The 20,004-nt window shown below is 42.2% G+C and overlaps 1 protein-coding gene across 2 annotated transcripts in view; it reads left to right on the top strand.

Moving 5' to 3' along the window:
- The window catches only part of FLT3 (fms related receptor tyrosine kinase 3), a 56,862-nt gene continuing 36,858 nt past the window's right edge, over positions 1-20,004 (top strand). The window contains exons 1-4 of one of the 2 annotated variants that reach the window (XM_083437050.1): positions 1-89; positions 16,495-16,616; positions 18,024-18,220; positions 19,630-19,745. In XM_083437050.1, coding sequence (XP_083293176.1) covers positions 35-89; positions 16,495-16,616; positions 18,024-18,220; positions 19,630-19,745 — 490 coding nt within the window. In that variant the 5' untranslated portion in view covers positions 1-34. The remainder of the gene's footprint in view (positions 90-16,494; positions 16,617-18,023; positions 18,221-19,629; positions 19,746-20,004) is intronic. The other variant, XM_083437049.1, reaches the window with a different exon arrangement.

The following is a 20,004-nucleotide window of genomic DNA, read 5'->3' as shown; positions in this document are numbered from 1 at the left end:
AGACCCTGAGCTCTAACAGAAGCACACCACAGCTATGAGCATGCATCAGGCAGGCACCTGGGCCAGCAGAAGCCAACTTCAGCTGCTTGGTAAGCATAACCACAGACTTCAGTGGAACCAGGATGAATTCTCTGGCCTCCTGTTTGCTTTGGATTCTAGCTGAAATAATGCCATTTTCTCCTTTCTTCTCCTCATCCAGATGTTCCCTCTCTCCTTTCCCACCTGCCGCATTCATTCCCTCCCTCTCTGAACTCTTCTTTCCCCCATTCCCTGTTTTTCTACTTCCTTTCCCTCCTGTCTCCTTGTCCTCCTCGCCTTTCCTCTTTCCCTTCCATTCTCCTTGCTGCTCCTATACCTTTCTCTTCTCTCAGTTTTCCCTAACTAGAGACAAAGGTTTTGCCAACGTAATGGATGCTTAAAGGCTACTGATTGCTTACGAAAGAGGTAACGCAATGACTTCCACTAGAAAAACTTCTCTTGGCACAGTTGCAGTGGAAACTGTCAAAAGGCAATGGGACCAATGTTTTCGTAAGGAAGAATGGAAGTGGTGATTCATTATTAGCAGTGGTCAACTTGGGACTTTCAAATTTCAGCAGCAATGCCGAAATTCAGCGCTTCTTGCACTCCATTCTGAGTCCTTGTTGTGGTGCCCTCTGCAGCACTCAGTGCAGCCAAACTGGTCATGCACCTCTGCTCTCAGATTAGATTTGGGCTGCGTTGTCAAGTGATGCAAACAGTGCATGTTCAGGAAGCTGCAAGCCTTAGATCAAGGATGAGGAAACTATGGCCCTCCCAATATTGTTGGACTCCAGCTTCCATCAGCCCTAGCCAGCATGACCAATAATTGTGGAGGATGGGCGTTGTAGTCCATCAACATCAAGAGGGACACAGGTTCCCAAACCAAGCCTTGGAGCATTATCAGAAACATGATTTTTCAATCTATGGCAGTGCTTCCCAAACTGTGGTCCCTGAGCTTCATTCAGGTGGTCCATGGCATGTCCACATTAAATATTCATAGTGATTCTCAAATGTATTTTTCACTCCTTTATTTCTTTTATTGACTTTAATTGTATTACAATTTGAATTCATTGGAACTGGGAGGTAATCAGAGTTCTTAGGGCATGGAGTTCCACATGCAAGCTGCCACCACAGAGGTCAGATCCACACCATACATTTAAAACACATGACTTAACCCAAAGAAGAAGGGACGCGGGTGGCGCTGTGGTCTAAACCACTGAGCTTAGGGCTTGCCGATCAGAAGGTCAGAGGTTTGAATCCCCGCAACGGGGTGAGTTCCCGTTGCTTGGTCCCAGCTCCTGCTCACCTAGCATTTCGAAGCACGTCAAAGTGCGAGTAGATAAATAGGTACCGCTCCAGTGGGAAGGTAAACGGTGTTCCCGTGTGCTGCTCTGGTTTCCCAGAAGCGACTTAGTCATGCTGGCCACATGACCGGGAAGCTGTCTGCGTACAAACGCCGGCTATAGAGCGAGATGAGCACCGCAACCCCAGAGTCGTCCACGACTGGACCTTGAAGGGGCGGGAAATGTGTTTGTACTGTGTGGTGTGTACACAGTTGTTGAAGGATGATGTAAGACCTAATGTGTATTGCTATTAACCTTATTACTGTTTGGGGGAAAACCCATGTGAAATTCCAATGGACTCCAGTGGAACTCTAGTGCAGAGTTAAAATATCACATGTCTTTTGTTACAAGGGAGAAAGCAGAAAATCTCCGGTCTCCTAGTTTAGCCATCCCATTCTCTCCAACATTTGTTCCAATGCACTTGCCTGCAGGGCTGACACAATGTCTCTGCCATGCCGGTATATATATATGATTTCTTATGGGCTTAGCAGCTGGAACATCCGCTGTTACACTCTTATCTTCTGATCTACTTTAGGCTGTCTTAGGACTGGGCTTGGGACTCTCAGTTTGCTTGGTTCATTCATGACAGGACATTTGCACAAGGTCCGATACGCTGAACTCTGATAAAAGTGTTGAGGTTTGATTGATGCTTCCTTGCACAATGCAGCCCAAAGTATTTTTACTGAGAAAGATTCATGGAGTACAGTGCACAATATTCCTATCCATGTATGCTTGGAACTGTGGTCGACATCTCTTTTGCACGTAGTACAAACCAAAATCTCATCCAAACTTAAGAACCCAACAAAATTAGTACAGCTAGAACATAATTTCACTGAGGTCTTTGCTCCTCTTATTGTATGTTCTAAATCAAAATTCAACCCAGATGTGTGTATACTTCCCTGGAAGTAAATCTCATAGAATATAATGGTGCTTCCTTCCCAGTAAATGTGCATATGGCTGCAGCCTTAACCTTCAGGAGAAAATACGCAAAGTGCTTTCCAGAGAGTTCGCTATCAGTCCAAATCTCCCTATCGCTCTCCAAGATCAAACTACTTTTGCAAGTTTAAAGCAGACATTGGTTGTGCATGGTGCTGCTGGCTGGCTGGCCTCGCATGATAATATCAGGAAAGCCTGTCAACTCCCTGGAGCAGTTTTGCACTAACATTCCCCTTTTAAAAAATTAAGAAGAGATGAATGAATGGATAGAGGCAGAAACACTCTTGTGTTGTTTTTAGAGGGGCAGTCTTCAACTCACTTTTACTCAGACTATACCCATTGGAATTAATGGACCTAGTTTAGTCATGTTCATTAGTTTTGATGGCTTTACTCTGAGTAAAATGAGTAGACAATCACCCATGATATCTATAAAAATAGGGATGGATGGGGAACCTGTGACCCTCCAGATACTGTGGAACTTCAACTTCCACCAACCCTAACCCTTGACCATGCTGGCTGGGGACTGATGGCACTTGGAGTCCAACAATATCTGGAGGACCACGGCTCTCCATCCCTCTTTTAAAAGGCAGACCACCTGCCTGATGTGCAACTGAGCCAGCAATCAATTTCCTGGCATGTACTTGGTTTGTGTGCAAAGTTGGGGGTGATCTTGCAAGCTGAGCTCTGAGCTCTCTTTATGCAGTTCAGAACTTCAGTCTTCCTCTTGTAGGCTGCTCTCTCTATGCCTGGAACAATGGCCCCTTCATTTTTCCTCAGTTTCCTCCAGTTTCTCTCCTCTCTTTGGGTCTTTGTTTCCAACTCTTTTAGAAGTATTTCTTGAATGATTTTAACTCCTTATCTCCTTTCTGGCCCATCTACACATTGTCAGGATATTTGCTCCCCACTCTTACCTGCCACAGCTTTGTCTAATGTAGATTAAACTCTAATGTAGGTTAAATTCTCAGAGAAGGAGCTCATTGCTATGTTACTCACATAGCCTATGGCACCTCCTTCATTTGTCTGCTTTGCTAGAAAGTTGCCATCCGCCAACTGGAGCCAGGTGCCAAACAGTGACTCAGGTGGGTGGACATAAGCTAAGAATTAAGGAATAGGGTGCTTATGAGCACATGCTCAGACCATTTCTTATCAGTATGCACAAAAGCCCTTTCACACATAAATCAACATCTGCTTTCTCCAGCCCCCAAACCACTTTTATTTGATAAAGCAAATTCTGTACACACTGCACATTTAAAGCACATGGCTTCTCTTCCCCTTGCAAAATTCTGGGAACTGTAGCTTACCCAGCACCCTTAACCAACCACGGTTCCCAGGAGTCTTTAAAGGATGTCGTGTGGTTTGAATGTATGGTGTGTATGCAGCCTTAATTTGGGGAAGGGGAAACATTTGGTCGTTGCAATTATTACAGTGCCCGAATTATAAACATTTGCCAATTTCCTGCAAATCACTCATGATCTCGCTTCTGCCCACCCTTGCTGTACCTCATCTAGCACACTGGTGCTGCTGAAATATAGGTGCTCAAGAGTAACAAAACAGGCCCAGCAGCTGTTCGGCTTACCAATCTGAAGAGTCTTCATAAAAAAGTATCACCTTCCTGGCATGTTGTCAGAGTTGAAGGTTTCAAAGCCAGACAGCAATAAAACCAAGCAGGTTTTGCAGTTATTGCGGTATAATGAGCTGCTGTCTTGTGCGCACATGTGCTCTAAGCATCACATGCAAACGTTGGTTACTACTGTGTTGTACTCTCACATGTGCATGGGTGTGTGAGTGGGTGTGCTGTGAATGTGGATCCACACTCACTTGGCCAACACAGTGAGATCTTTTCCTAACTGGTGGCAACATTCAGTGTGATGGACTGAGGGAAAATGGGAGCCGCCCATGTAGGTCAACAAGACAAGATTCATTTAAGATATAACTTGTTATTGTCACTGAAATGTCTGAGACTGAGTGGATAATTATTTTTTCTTTTAACTCAACATCAGGCTTCATGAATTTGCCTGTCCCATTCAGCAGAATGATTGCACTCTCAAAAGCATACCTGAGCATGTTTAGGCATTGAAGAGCTGCCAACTGTGCTAAATTAGAAAACATCCAGAGGCAGAGACAAGTTTGATCCTGACTATTAACACCACCAACACACACACTTTTGCAAAACAAACAACATGGCTCTATGAAGTTAATTCCCACTGAGATTAACTTGGTACAGTATAGAGATAATTCCTTGATACAGTACGGGGATTTCCGTTCCCAGTGCGTTGATAAATGCACACCCACCACGTTGTATGATATTTAGGATGTAGGTCTTGTGTTATTCTAAAAGGGTAGTAGTATATGTTGCGTAGGTATATTGCAATAATGGAACGTTTGATGTAATATCCGTAATACAGTGGTACCTCTGGTTGCGAACGGGATCCGTTCCGGAGCACCGTTCGCAACATGAACAGAACACAACCTGTGTCTGTGCGTCTGTGCATGCATGGGTCGCGATTTGCCCCTTCTGCGCATGCACGTGACGTCATTTTGAGCATCTGCGCATGCGCGAGCAGTGAAACCCGGAAGTAACCCTTTCCCGTACTTCCGGGTTGCTGCAGGACACAACCTGAAAACGCTCAACCTGAAGCAAACGCTACCCGAGGTATGACTGTATATCCCTTTAAAAGATAGGATTAGCATGTCAGTCTCTGCTGGGTGTTATTATAAGTAGTTAAATATGAAGCTGGCAATGTTGTTGGAAGGAAAGCAAAGTAGTCTCGTTTAGGGCGATAGGTCTTTTGGAACTGTAATGGATGGAATGTATTTTAAATGTTAAATTTCTTTTTTAACCGTTGCTACCCGAATACTTGGCTAGGTTAGGAATTTCATGGTCAATATTTGGAAACTGGTTATGACTATAACACATCTTTTTTATTCTATTATTTATTCATTTATTCAATTTATACACCGCCCTATACCCGGAGGTTTCAGGGCGGTTCACAAACAAGACCACAACGTATAAAATCAAACCAAAACCAATAACCCAATAACCCCACCCCCAAAAAAGAACCACATTCTAAAAGGGTGTTGGGTGTCAATAAGATCAACCAAAGGCCTGGTTAAAAAGGAACGTTTTTGCCTGGCGCCTAAAGCTGTATAATGAAGGTGCCAGGTGAACTTCCCTGGGGAGAGCATTCCATAGACAGGGAGCCACTGCAGAGAAGGCCCGTTCTCATGTTGCCACCCTCCAAACCTCTCCAGGAGGTGGCACATGAAGGAGGGCCTCGGAAGATGATATCAGGGTCTGGGTAGGTTCATATGGGAAAAGGTGGTCCTTGAGGTATTGTGGTCCTGAGCCATTTAAGGCTTTATAGGTCTAAACCAGTACTTTGAATTGGGCCCGGAAACTAATTGGTAACCAGTGCAGTTGGACCAGGATCGCTGTAAAATGTTCAAACCATCTTGCTCTGGTGAGCAACCTGGCTGCTGAATTCTGCACTATTCATTTATTTACAATATTTATTATCAACAGAGCAGCATAGAGTCAACAAAAGAAGTGGGTCCCACAAACCAAGACTATATTTGCAGTATTAGCAAATATTTTTTTTAAAAAAATTAAATACATGCATAACTCCTGCTACACATGAGCAAAGCTTCTTTGGCGCTGTAAGAAGAGTGTGCTGGATCAGGCCCATCTACTCCAGCATCCTATTCTCACATTGGCCAACCAGTTGCCTTGGGAAGCCTGAAAGCAGGACCTGCTTGCGGTCCCAAGCTATTGGCATTTAGTCAGAAGAATACTGCCTCCAGCACTGGAGTAGAATATACCCATTGTAGCTAACAGCCTTTGCAGAAGAAAGGGGCAGATCCACTGATTTCGCAGTGTTGTGCATGCAGCCTGATGTGGAACCTTGTGCACACAGAAAATAACGTGTCTCAGCAGAGATGGTGAGAATGGACCCATGACTCTGCCTCTGAGTGCCCAAGCAATAATTAATTACTTCCTCATAAATGACTATCCACTTTTTATCTTTGTGATCTCTGGCCTGTCATTTCTGCACCTGGAGATGCTTATATATAGCAAGCAGTCTGTGGCACATGTGCATCTCTGGAGAGGGTACAACCACAGGGAATCCCCACGCTGCCCAAAATTATGATAGTGAATGTATAAATAATCATTTGTTCTAGCCAAGATTCCCAGCCTGTTTTGAATTTGAATTGCCCTTCAGCAGGAAGGTTTTAAGAAACAGATGCATAAAATGACAAGTGTGCTTCCATGGGCAAGATTGCCAATCATCTGGTCCGTGCAGTGGTGACGTCAAGCCCCATTGAGTTCCTCTTAAGGCAGGGTTCAAAACCGACATTTTTTTTTTGACAGTTCAGGCAAAGGAAAAATTACTCACCTGGCAGCGTGATGGTGTCAGGTGATGTAGCTCACTCTGGGTTAGAGCCCTCCTCATCAGTTGCAAATGGCTTTTGCAAAGTTGGGAGCAGGAGGTTGTGTTAAGTCTCTACTCTCCTAATGCCCCACCCACCCTTCTGCTCTGTAAACCCATGAGAATGCTGTCAGAAAGTTGGGAGATGGCGGCGACTCATTGCTCTAATCCAGCCTTCACTCCCATACTAAAGCTTCAGCCTGAATCCCATTTGCATGGAAGTAAGCCTTTCCGAATTCATTCTGATTTGGTTAGCGTTGCAATGCAAGGAGACTTGCCAGTTGAAAACTGTGTTGTTTTTCAAAAGTTGGTGCTGGAGATTAAAAATTAATATGCAAAAGTTTAAAAGACGCAAGGAGATAGGATAATAATATATTAAGGATGGAATAACAAATAAAGTGAATAATGCAACAATAACAAATATAATACTGTAGCAGGTAAAGAAGGTCGCACATGGGTGGAGGGAAGTGCTGGGCTGCAGGGGAGAGAGGTGAAGGGATTAATTCAAATTGTTAAAGATTGGTATAGGATTTAAGAGACTTACGTTTTTAATAAAGATTCTATAAGGAAAGCAGAAAGCAGCAAGAAATATCAAGTAAAGGTATCGGAGAGGAGATCAGTGTAAATGAAAACATGAGACATGGTTTCGTTACATATGATTTTATTTTGAAGTTGTCTGTTTATTTCAGAGTTATTTGTTGTAAGGATGTATATTATGTGAATAAAATAATAAAGGATTTGGAAAAAAAGAAAAGAAAAAAGAAAACTGTGTTGTTTTTCAATAGCTGCAATCCAATTTATGGAGGCGTAAGCTCTGTTGAATTCAATAGGATTTACTTCCAAGTATACATGATTAGGATTACACTGTAAGACAGAACGTTGGAAGATATGGACTCCTCGTCCAACAATCAGGTGCTTCTGTCCCATCCCATTCTTACGTTGTCATCTTGAATGTTCTAGCTTGACGTATGGGAAGGACAAGTAGTAGGTCAGAAATGATTCTTTCCTTTCGAAGGGGAAGTCCGGAGGTGACTAAAATGACAAACAGTATCATTTCTTCAGTTGTTGGAACCTTATTAGAGCTGCATTTTCATTTCTCCATTGTGTGTGTCCTGCCGTCGCCTACACACTTTCCGGGCTGGTAACGTATTGTAGGCTATGGCACAGGATCATTGGCTAGGATAGTGGCCTAATATCCTCGAAGCATTGTGCAGGGGTGCCAAGACACCATTGCTTATACCCATGTTGGTTAAATATTTCAATATTTTATGGGACATCTGCATCTACCCTCTTAAACAACAGCAGTAACTTCGGCAGTTAAGTACTATGGTTCTGTACCGTCCACACTGTTGACTGAAAACAATTCCTTTCCCACTTTAGTGCAATGGTGGGGAACCTTCAGCCTGTGGGCCTATTTAGGTCCATCAGATCTCCCTCTTTGACCCATGAGGCCACTTCAGCCAAGCCACGTCAACCTGCCGTCCACCTGATGTCATATAGGATGGCAAATGTAAGGCAGGTAATGTGCCGAAAGAGGGTTTCCAAACACTGTGTATCATCTCATTGTTGGTACTCACAATCTGCCTGGGGAAATGGATTACCTAACACCATTTTGATATGAGGTGATTGACAGGTGAGCAGCTCTGCGCACCTGCCAAGCTTGGCCCATGGGGGTGGGAGAGATTAGGATCCAGCCTGCTACCTGGATTCAGTTCCCCATTCCTGCTTTAGTGCATCTGCACTACTGAGATCAAGTATTTTACTGCTGAAATTGTTGTTGGCATTTGGTTAGCATCACCAAAGTGACCTCCTCAGGGTGCAAGCCTAGGCACTTCCGGACAAACCTGCTGCTATATCGTAAGGCACTTGTAATGTCTCCCTATCTCTGGGGAGAATTGATCGATAGATAGAGAAGGACACCCTCTTCAAGCAATAAATGCAGGAGGTGTAGTTCCACTCTGTAGTGGCAGCTTCTAGGGTTATGCACCAGATTTGGCAAAAGCCCGAGCCGCTTTGGGCTGATCGCTGAAGAATTGATTCTTTTGAATTATGGTGCTGGAGGAGACTCTTGAGAGTCCCATGGACTGCAAGAAGATCAAACCTCTCCATTCTGAAGGAAATCAGCCCTGAGTGCTCACTGGAAGGACAGGTCCTGAAGCTGAGGCTCCAATACTTTGGCCACCTCATGAGAAGAGAAGACTCCCTGGAAAAGACCCTGAAAGATGGAAAGCACAAGGAGAAGGGGACGACAGAGGACGAGATGGTTGGACAGTGTTCTTGAAGCTACCAGCATGAGTTTGACCAAACTGCGGGAGGCAGTGGAAGACAGGAGTGCCTGGTGTGCTCTGGTCCATGGGGTCATGAAGAGTCAGCCGACTAAACGACTAAACAACAACAATAAAGGCTTTACCTAAGATGGGTGGAATAAGGCCATGGGTTAGGCCGTCCGGAGCTATCTGGAGTTGTGGGGTGGAGGGCTTGGGCAGGAAAGAGAGGCAGGCATCAGGCAGGATGGGTGGGAGCCATACAGCCCTAGCCGGTTCTTTCTTCTGGTGATGTATTGGAGAAGTGGTGACTAAGCCAGGGATGCTTGTTGGTGACTAAGACCAAATCATATGCCTTAAAACTTAGAGGATATTAATTTAAAATTAGATCTCATACTTAACAGTCAACATTTGCAAAGATTTCAGAATTAAAGTCTGACCTTTTTATTAAAAACACACACACATAGTTGAACATTTTGAGATTTTGCTTTACTTCAATTTAGCTTTGCAGGCTACTTTAAGAAAAACTACACCAAACATCCTATCCTCTTTTAAATGTGTGGGAGGGGAGGGTGTTATTGGTTTTGTTTTTCTCTTGTTTTTTATTATGTATTTTATGCTTCTATCTTGCATTTTTATGCTATGAGATCTACGGATGAAAGGCAGTATACAAATTTAATAAAAAGTAATAATAATTGTTAGTATTTATTTTTATAAGTCTTGTTAAGGCATTTGAAAAAATAGGATATAAATACTTTAAAAACGTAACTATGGCATTTTTGCTGAAGTGAAGCAGACCCAGCTGGCAATATCAAGTATACAACCCAGAGCTTCTTGAAAGACAAGAGGTGGAATATAAATATGATCTACCATATTTAATGCTGTTATCTCTTCTCTTACACACAGATGAGGTGTCTATATCCAGCAGTGCTTGTAACTGGAATGCTAAGAATAAAATTATAGGGGAAGAATATAAATTAGAAGTATTGTGACAAGGAAATCCAAAATTTGGGAAGGTTATTGAGAATTATTTTAGTTAGTATATTTCTGTTAGCACCCCTGTATTAAATACCAGTCTATATTGAAAATAGACTGTTTTGGACCCTATCTACAAATTGCCACCTATTGTTTCTCAGAGAATTGTGCCGGTATTTGTCTTTTGTAAGCAAGCATTAAGAGGTGCTCATATGCACAATGAACTGTTTTTTGAAATATATGTTCAAAAGAGGAGGGAATGGTAATTTTCTTATCTCAATCTGGAGCTTGGTGTCCAGATCGAGTCTGCAACCAGTTTTTGTTTGTGTCTTGAAAGTTCAGGGCTAGTTGACACTGTATTTCAATGCATTTTTGTAACAAACAAATGAAAGGTGCAGTACTAGTGGAAAGTTCTGCTGCACAAGTCCCATTGAAGTGAATGAGTACTCAAGAGCAGTACTGTGCTCCCATGTATGTGCGTGCGAACCTCACAGTGGATTGAGCCTACGCAGCTTGCATAACGCCACTGAAGGTTAAAAATAAGAAGTCTTTATGCTGTACATGAAGTCCTTCTGGAAGCACGAGATAGCTTTTGTTGAAATTCTACCCTTTCATTAGAAAACTGGATTCCAACGTTTCATTTGCATTTGAGGAAGTAACAAAACAGTGTAGCTGGATGCCGACCTGGAGAGCTACATTAAGTTCAGCAGAGATGATCAAAGGCTTCAGACTGTCATGTCCGCAGCAAATTCCATGATGAAACCATGCAAAGCGAGTTTGATTATGGGTTGAACAGCATATTTTGCATATTTTGTGAAAGCGTCTTGATTCAAAGAGGTCAGAATTAGCATGGGGATTGCATCAGCTCCGCAGTCTGAAGCACTCCATGATTACAATGCCATGCTTGCTTAGTCTAGACTTCAGATTGAATTTAGCACATAATATATACAAAAATATTGGGCTTGCTGCGCATAGAGGGCTTAAACTGGTTTTTCCATTTCCCATATTCATAACTCAAGCTTGCAACTTGTGCTGCTTAGATTGTGTGTTTGATTTTAAACTATTTATGTCCTGCTTCTTTTCCTGTGTTAGCATGATGCATTTGATATCTATTGCACCATTATTCTGTTTGTTGTGGTTATTTTAACCATCATTGTTATATCAACCACATTATAATATAATATAATATAATATAATATAATATAATATAATATAATATAATATAATAATAACATAATATACATTGATACGATATTGAAGAACAGTGTATACCAGAATATGTCTCTCTCTCTCTCTCTCTCTCTCTCTCTCTCTCTCTCTCACACACACTCACTCACACACACACACACACAAATACAATCTATGAAAGGTTAAAAAAGAATAAAACAATAGATATATATTAAAATACAAGTGGTTAAGAGGGCTAATACATTTAAAAGCATCCAGTTTTTTGTGTTAAATCATTGCAATTTACCATATTAGCCTCAACAACGTTTCTCCTCGGCTTTTCGGTTGCCACTGCAAATCTCGTAACTCTGTCAGGAATTTGTCAGAATCAAACAACCAATATGTAATTTTGGCTTGAACATCACCATCAGGTACCTTACTTAACAATTTCAGAATAACCTTTGACCTAGATTTATTTATATAGGGATTGGACAGTGCTATGTTCAGCACTATTCCACATTCAGAGTAGACAGTTAAGATTAGATAGGAAACATGATTAGATCAGGAGCGATGGCCAATTGAAAATCTCTCAGTCTGTTGTTGAGGCAACAATAAACACCTGTTTACCCTTGCAAGATTCTATTCCTCATTGTATTCTGCTGCCCATTTTGCACAGAATGCTAAGCCAAGCCATGACTAAGAATAAACGAGCAAGAATTTGGTTGCTCAGAGCAAAAGGCATGGGGGTTTCACTTGGCCCCTTGCTCCCACTGCTCTGCCCATAAGTAAGCCATGATTTGGCTTAGCGTTGTGTCTGAACCCAGGCTCGTGGTTTGTCTCCCCCAAACAAACCAAAAACAGTCAGCCAAGAGCAAACCTTGCCTACTGCTCATTGTTAGTAGTTTGGAGATCAAGTTTGGACTTAATCCTAAGGCAACCCATGGCTTAGTTGCAGGTCACATGACAACAGCAAGACGAGGGAAGGAATATTCATGACCTGAAATTGGAAGAATTAAAAACTGGCATAATGAAATCATGCATCAAAGTCTTGAAACTTTGCAGCCACTTCATAACCTAAGGCAGGGCCTCCTTTTTTTAAAAAAAAATAAATTATTGCCACTGGCTGCTAGAATAACTTCATAGCAACTTTATCAATGCCTCCTCGACTCCACCCCAACATGCAATCGCGGTTTGAAAGATCATTGTGTGCCATACCAAAAATGAAAAATGCACTTGTTGCTGTATATATTTTTCTGCCAAATGAGCCCTTATTTCTGTCCAGGGCAGTACAACACCTGCAGCCTGCATACTGGAAACAGAGACTCAGTGCCGGGAATGCGGTGTAGTTTTGTGTATTTGTAGATCACAGAACCAATTTTCCGGTAGCCTTTTCTGTGACATCTTTCAAAACCATTGATCATTCTGTTCTTGGGTGTTGACTGACAACATGCTTTCTTAATTTCTTGTCTTCCTTACTGTCTACTTTCTTTATCTGTCAGTGGTAATCCTTCTCCCTGCGGTCCGCCACTTTCCATCTGAAGCTCCTCAAGGATCTGTCCTGAGTCATCTTTTCTCTTTATCTCATTCTTCTTAGTGCTATTATTTGTTTTGGCATTGCTGAACTGCAACTCCCATCAGTCCTGACCATTGATTGTGCTTGTGGGGGCTGCTGGGAGTTGAAGTCCAACACCTGGAGGACTACAGGTTTCCCACCCCTGCCTTAGATACTGTCTTCCCAATAGTTTTGTTTTGGGTCTAGGGATGGAAGGATCTGTCAGTTTTGGCTCTCTCGATTTCTCATTTTTCCAGTGTCCAATTTGGTTCTCCACATTTCTCAGCAACTTGTGTGTATGAAAAATCCTCATGAACATTAGCACCTTAGTGAGACATTTACCTAATAAACACATTTATCTATGCGGTTTTGACTAATGTACACATTTAGGTTCCTTTTTATACATACTTTCCTCTAATATATGTATTTTTGGAAACATAGTTTGGTTGGAGAACAGCATTGCAAAATTCACATAAGTGCAAATTTTGAAGGATTGCTGTGTTTCACTTCTCATGTCTGCAGCAAATTCCATGATGTAACCATGCAAAGTGAGTTTGATTATAGGTTGAACTGCATATTTTGCATATTTTGTGAAAGCAGCTTGATTCAAAGGGGTCAGAATTAGCATCAGCTTCGCAGTCTGAAGCACCCAGAAAGTGTAGATTGGATAAATCCAGTTTTATATGGTAACTGAATCAAATTTCTCTCCCAACCCTACTTGGGACTCCCCCTCCACCCCAAGAAAATCCTCTTTTTAAAATAAAATAAAAAATCTAATTTTCATTGTAAGTCTTTTGTTTCATTTCAGTGGTGGCTTGTTATCATTTTATAGAGAATTAAATCATAATTAAAAAATACAGATAGGAAAAGGAAGCTGAAGAGCTAAAACAGAGCTGTTTCTGTGTTTTCCTTCCTCTGTGTTTGTGCTGTCTTCCTCCCTCTGGATTATGTGTTCTTATTATTCCTAATCCCCAGCCGTTCTTCGTTTAATCAGTCCACTCTCTCCTACTAAGATCCAACACTAGCGCTGCTTCAGCCACACACAAATCATACACCCACACTTGCACTCCTCCAGCGTACAACTCTTTCCTGTCCTCTGGCTTTCTGCCAGCTAAAGGGACATTTCCAAAGAGACAGAGTCTGCTTTGCCCAATAGCTCTGGCGCACAATGGAAATGGCGTTTGCAACACCGACCATGAGGTCAATGGGCATCATTGTGTTTTCTGGCATAATTTGCCTCAGGGTGGGTGGGCCATCGGGGGAAGTGGAGGCGACTATAAACAGCAGGAGCCTAAAAGCATGGAGAAGATGTCAGAGGCAGGCAGAGTCTGTGTGGAAAGCTACCCCAAACAGATGCAAAGGAAGAATATTGCCATGAATAAATGAGAACAGAAGGAGTTGAGTTTCACAGCGAGGCAGAACCAAACTTTTGAGTTTCACAAAAGGGGGCGAGGATATGGGCAAGATGTGGTTGTGTGCAGAATGCATTCATTTAAAAAATGAATTTCCACCCACCACTCAGAAAGGTTGAGGGGGTCAGAGCAAAGGCACTTCCCAGCTTGAGAGTCAGGGGGGCAGCAAAGCTTGAAGGTGCCCAACTAGGAAAGCATTAATGCTGTGGAAAAGGAAGGCATTGCCTCTTGGACCTCCTTGGAGCCCAGGACTACAAGCTGCCGGACTTATGATAGCTTAGCATCCACCGCCTGAGGTAGATGGCTCACTCAGCCTAATGATAGGGCTGGTCCGGCAATTGAGCTGACTCTTAAAGCATTCCATTATATTAGATTACTATTTTGTTGTTGTATTGTTGCTTTGGTTGTGGTCCTTATGCCTTGCCCAGCTATCTCAAGAAGGTCTGACAAGAATGCAGAGTATTTAAAACGGTCCAGGTTGTTTGAATGAGCTTTTATTGACGTTGTAGTCACCTAAATCATACTCAGAGTGACATTAATGGACCAAAATCAATGTTTTCTGTGCAAACTTTTAATCAGCTGCTGAAAACTTTTCTTTTTAAATTCTGCCAGGCCTGTGCAGGCCATTAAGAGTGCATCTTCCACAATGGTTTGTTGATTCTTAAAACGACGATGACAATAACAAACTTGCTTGCTTTTAAATTGTTTTTATTTTTTAGAATGCTTTTATTGTATAGTTTTTATCCTTTTAAAGTTGTAAATTGCTTTGATATGCTTTAATGGTATAGGAATATTAGTCATGTCTATTAATTTCAGTCTACTCTGAGCAGGACTGACATTAGAAGAAAAACACTTTAGGTTCAAATAAGTAGAACAACTGTAAGCCCGTTTGAATAGGTCAAAACCAAATGCAGAGCACTTTATCTGTGGTTAGTTCCTTGTTTTTACTTCACTTTTCCATGTTCCTTATGTGTCATTTTTATCCTTTGTATTAGGATGTGGCTTTAAACCACAGGTAAGTGTAGTGCGGGTAAATAAATATACCATACCTCAAACTGAGTACAAAGCAGGCACGACTTTATTTTCATTTTCTGGGAAACATTAACTATTTATTTATTACATCTATACCTCCTTTCAATCTCAGGAGTTCAATGTGGTGTACATGCTCCCCCCCCTTTTAACTCAAACCAACCCTGTGAGGTAGGTTAGACAGAGAGGTAGTGACTGGCGTAAGGTCACCCAATGAGTTTCATGACTGAGGGGAGGGTTGAATCCTGGTATTCCCAGTCCTCGTTCAACCAGTACACCACCTTCAAGCCTATCCTCCTCCTCCTCCTTCTTCTTTATTAAATTTGTATACCACCTGTTATGTACTGAAGTTCTCACCCTGGGCCAGCAGGGGGATACTGTAGATAGTTTTCACTCAGGTCCATGTCAGTTATTTTAGACAGGAAACCCTGGGTTGTTGTTGCTACAATATTGACAGCCGGCTCCTATAAAAGCAGGCCGGCTGAGCTGTTTGCTGTTCAGTTCTGTTCCAGCTTACAAAATAAAGAGCTGCTTTGGAGAAATCTCTGTGTCGTCTGCCATGTCTACCCACTATTCAACACCACCCTTCATCCAAAGATAACAGGATGGTTCACAACACTAATCAGGTCATATTGCATTGATCTTGTACCAGTGACTCAATGCCATTGCAGGTTACATTGGAACAGGCAGCGAACCTTTACGGAATACCGTCTCTTGAATTGTCTTACGCCTTCCCCACCTTTTACTCTTTTCAGCTTTTTAAACAAGATTGTTTATGTTGATTTAAGGGTGTGTGTGTGTGATTCTCATTGTAAAATGGCAGGATATAAATGCACCTAAATTAATAATAGAACCGTAGAATTGCTGGAAGGGGCCCCAAGGACCATCTGGTTCAAGCTCCTTCAAGGCAGGAATTGCAAACGAAGAATCCCTGGCAGATGTCCATCCAACCTCTGTTTTAAAACCTCCAGTGAAGGAGAACCCATCACCTTCCGAGGGAGTCGGTAGAATAAGGCAGTGACTGTTCCAATTCACCTTAGAAGAGGGGACAGTTCAGATACCTGGAAGATCAGGGTTCCAAATCATATTGAGAACTCGACAAGTGGAGAGGCTCCCTGTTCCAGACATTCGTCAGCCCTCTAATTTATGGAGGGCAACAGGATTAGCAGAACTAATAGCTGTACCCTTGCTATTTTAAGGTTGCTTTTTCTATTAATTTTATGCTGGATTGTGTTTATGCTTTTGGCGTATGCTTTGTGCCGGTTCTGCATTTTGTGATGTTCTTTTATTGATCGTATTGTACTTGTACTATTATCCTCAATTTCCTGCTCGTAACAATGGCCTCCATTTCCCATTTTTTTTTACTTTCAGCTCTGATTCTTACACTGGTATCCACGGCTGTGATTGGCCTGGGTGCACCAGAAATCACATGCCTTTTAATCAAGCGAAACAATATGATGTCAGGATCATTGGAATCTTCACCTTCTCATGAGGTAAAAAGAATATGAACCTGTGTGGTCAGTGAAGACCACCATCAATGACCTTGCTCTGCGTCCCATCTCAGAAGGGAGATAGATTGCAGTTTGTGGGGTTCTTTCCCCAAAGAGACTCAGGTGGTACCTGCCTCACTAGTTTTTTTGGTGCCAGCTGAACTTTAAATGTGTTTTAAATGTATGCTGTGTTAGCAACGTACAAGATTCTTCTAATTTAGGATTGAGGAATCTGGCCTTTCAGATTTGATTATTTTATTTCATATAATAAAACTTCATCATGGTTTACAGAAATAAAAGAAAACCATTGTAATTACCAAAGGCACATCAAAGCAGGTATTTTAAATATTCAAAGCTACGTAAGACCAGCAGTAACCTAAAAACAGAATAAAACAGATGTTAATGTCTACATATCTGGATATATGTTGCTAGACTCCCAACTCCCATCAGCCCCAGTCAACATGGCCCAATGGTCCAGGATATTGGGAGCTGCCGTCCAGCAATATCTGGAGGGCCACAGGTTCCGCATCCCAGTTTTAACTGAAAATGCCAGGACAGAACCTGCAACCTGCATGCAAAGTGTGCGCTCTGTCGTTGGCTCTTACCCACTTAGGTGGGTAGCTCTTAATATCTAATGATATTAGAAAAGAATGTTCACCTGTGTTTGTTCTTTACACTTAGGCAGGTGAAACTCAGGGAGGCATTCTGTGCAGGAGCTAGGAATGAAATGTCAAATCAATCAATCAATCAATCAATCAGCCAGCCAAGAGATCCTTAGCATCTATGAGCCCATCAGTATCTGAAGAACCAGCTCTATGGAATCAGCTTCTTAATGAACTTTATCTAAGGCCTAGCAATTGGCTCTTTTCCTAATTTATGTTTCTAATAGGGCTTTCCCTGAAGAGTGACTCTTCTGTATTTGAAATATTATACAGTGGTACCTCGGGTTACATACGCTTCAGGTTACACACCCCGCTAACTCAGAAATAGTGCTTCAGGTTAAGAACTTTGCTTCAGGATAAGAACAGAAATTGGGCTCCGGTGGTGCGGCGGCAGCAGGAGGCCTCATTAGCTAAAGTGGTGCTTCAGGTTAAGAACAGTTTCAGGTTAAGTATGGACCTCCGGAACGAATTAAGTACTTAACCTGAGGTACCACTGTAGTTAAATGCTTTTAAGAAAATTTTCTAGATTGCTATGTATACATTATGTTAAATGCTATTAAGATCAGTTTCTAGACTGCTATGTATACATTATATACAGTGTGTGTCTGTGTGTGTGTGTGATGGTGTACATTGCTTCGGAAACATTTGTTTGAAAGTGGTGAATAAATCCTTAAATAAAAGAAATAAAGCAGAGATCTTAAAAAAGACCAGTGTGGTAAAATATGTGTTTCCATCTCATGCAATATAGACCCAAGAAGACCGCAAGTGTTCCCTGTATTATCAAAGCAGCAAGAATATCTATGAAGCAGCAACAGATTTCGAAGTTGGTGTGCTTGAAAATGTTGAAATTAAAGCAATAGTAAATATTTCAGAAAACATCACCTGTCTTTGGTTTTTTAAAGAGAACCAGACTAACTGTAATTCCTCTCTGGATTTGGAGAACAGGTAAGCAAAGAGATACATTGGGTGATGATTGTGATAGAATTTCCTATTATTTGCTCTGGTTCAGAAAAGTGCTGAGCATCTGGGGGAAGATTATACGAGCAGCCGGAGCTTTACTTGTAGTTTTTGCCTTAACTGTTCTCACTACTGAAGAGGCAATTCGCAGTGACTTGCCTCTTCAGCAGAAGGAATAGCTGGGTCAAAAGCCACAAGGACACAGATTGCACAGTTTTCTCATATACTTATATGTCCCTACTTTGACACACAGATTTAATCTTTAAACCTACCAATTAAATTCACCTCAGTTAAATACAAAGAGCTAAGCTTTACTCGGGGCATGCCCATTGAACTGAAGGGATGTAGCTTAGCCACGTTCAAAATTTTCAATTCTGAGTAAAATTTATTTGAATGCCACCCACTCACTTTAGATTCCACTGAAAGAGGTTCACTTCTGTCATTCTGGACAGAGGTTCTTTCTTAGGAAAGGGCGGTTTAGCACTCTTCACTTATTTGCTAGAAGTCAGAAACAACAGGTGGGGTGGGCACCTGCTACCACACATTCAGAGCGAAGCTGCCACATCAGCCTGTCCAGTTTACAATATTCAACAATAGTTACTGAATCTAGACATATGGTCTCTCTTGTGATGAGACAACTGCCATCACATATTTGAGTTCCAGGGGAGTTTAAAAGGATCCCGGTGCAATAAGTACTTTGATAAACCTCCGAAGAAGCCTTAACCTGAGACCTTCTGCATGCAAAGCAGACTTTCTACCATTGATGTAATGGTTCTAGGAGTTGCTCGTGCATAAGCTTGTCCCAACCTCTGGCTGGGTTGCCTGAGTGAACCTTTCCTGTCCGGGCAGCCACTCGCCCGTGACTGTCTCAATTGCTGGCAGAATCCATCAGTGGGCGTTTCTTAAACTTCTTCCAGCAAAGAAGTTCTTTCTCCTCCTACTCTCCCTGCGCGGAAGCCTTCTGCGCAAGGAGGGCGTAGGCAGCGGAGGACCCTTCCTCTCCCCGCTGGTCCCTGGCAAGGAGTCATGGGACCGCCTTGCCGATTCCCCCATCTGCCCCCCTTCTCCACTGGAGCTACGTTGATTCTCTTCCCCAGAAGACGGGCTGCCTCTCCCACTCCCGGGACGCTCTCTGGGATCCCTTTGGAGCTTGCTCTCTCCCTCGGGCACTGATGGCAGTTCCCTGACAATTGAGCTATGGCCCTTTTCCAATTTAGCTAAGGCCTTTCTCCACAGAATGATTAGTATGATGGTTTAGTCTGGTCGCAACCACAGGTTTTGCTTGCTTGCCTGCTTTCTTGGTGTTGGTTTTGTTGTCAATTTGTTCTGCTTCCTTTTACTTTCACATGAAGTTGTTTTTTTGTTTTTTTAATGGATGCTTTCCCCCTATTGTATAGGCATGTTGTTTCAAAGAAGTTTCCAAAAATTAGAGAAACCCAGGCTGGAAACCACACGCTGTCCATTAAAACCAAAACTGATAATTACAGGGTGACATTTACAATTCATATAAAAAGTAAGTATGACATGGAGACAAAGGAATGGCTTGATCACAACTTGATGAAGGATGATAGGGCAGGAACGGGTCCATGTATGATGTATGCCTAATTTTGAAACAGCAAAACATGTTGGATTCTTCCCCCTGCAGGGATTTTCCCATTCCTTATTTGAATATTTTCCCCTCCCTCTTTCAGTTCTGGTATTGTGTGCTATTTTTCCCACATCACTCATTTCATTTCAAGCAAGGGTACATCATCCCTCTCAGGAAAAAGCTC

This window comes from Podarcis tiliguerta (assembly GCF_965153285.1).
Source record: "Podarcis tiliguerta genome assembly, chromosome: 4".
NCBI classification, from domain to species: Eukaryota; Metazoa; Chordata; class Lepidosauria; order Squamata; family Lacertidae; genus Podarcis; species Podarcis tiliguerta.
The sequence above is the reverse complement of the archived record's forward strand: the minus strand, read 5'-3'. Positions and strand labels throughout refer to the sequence as shown.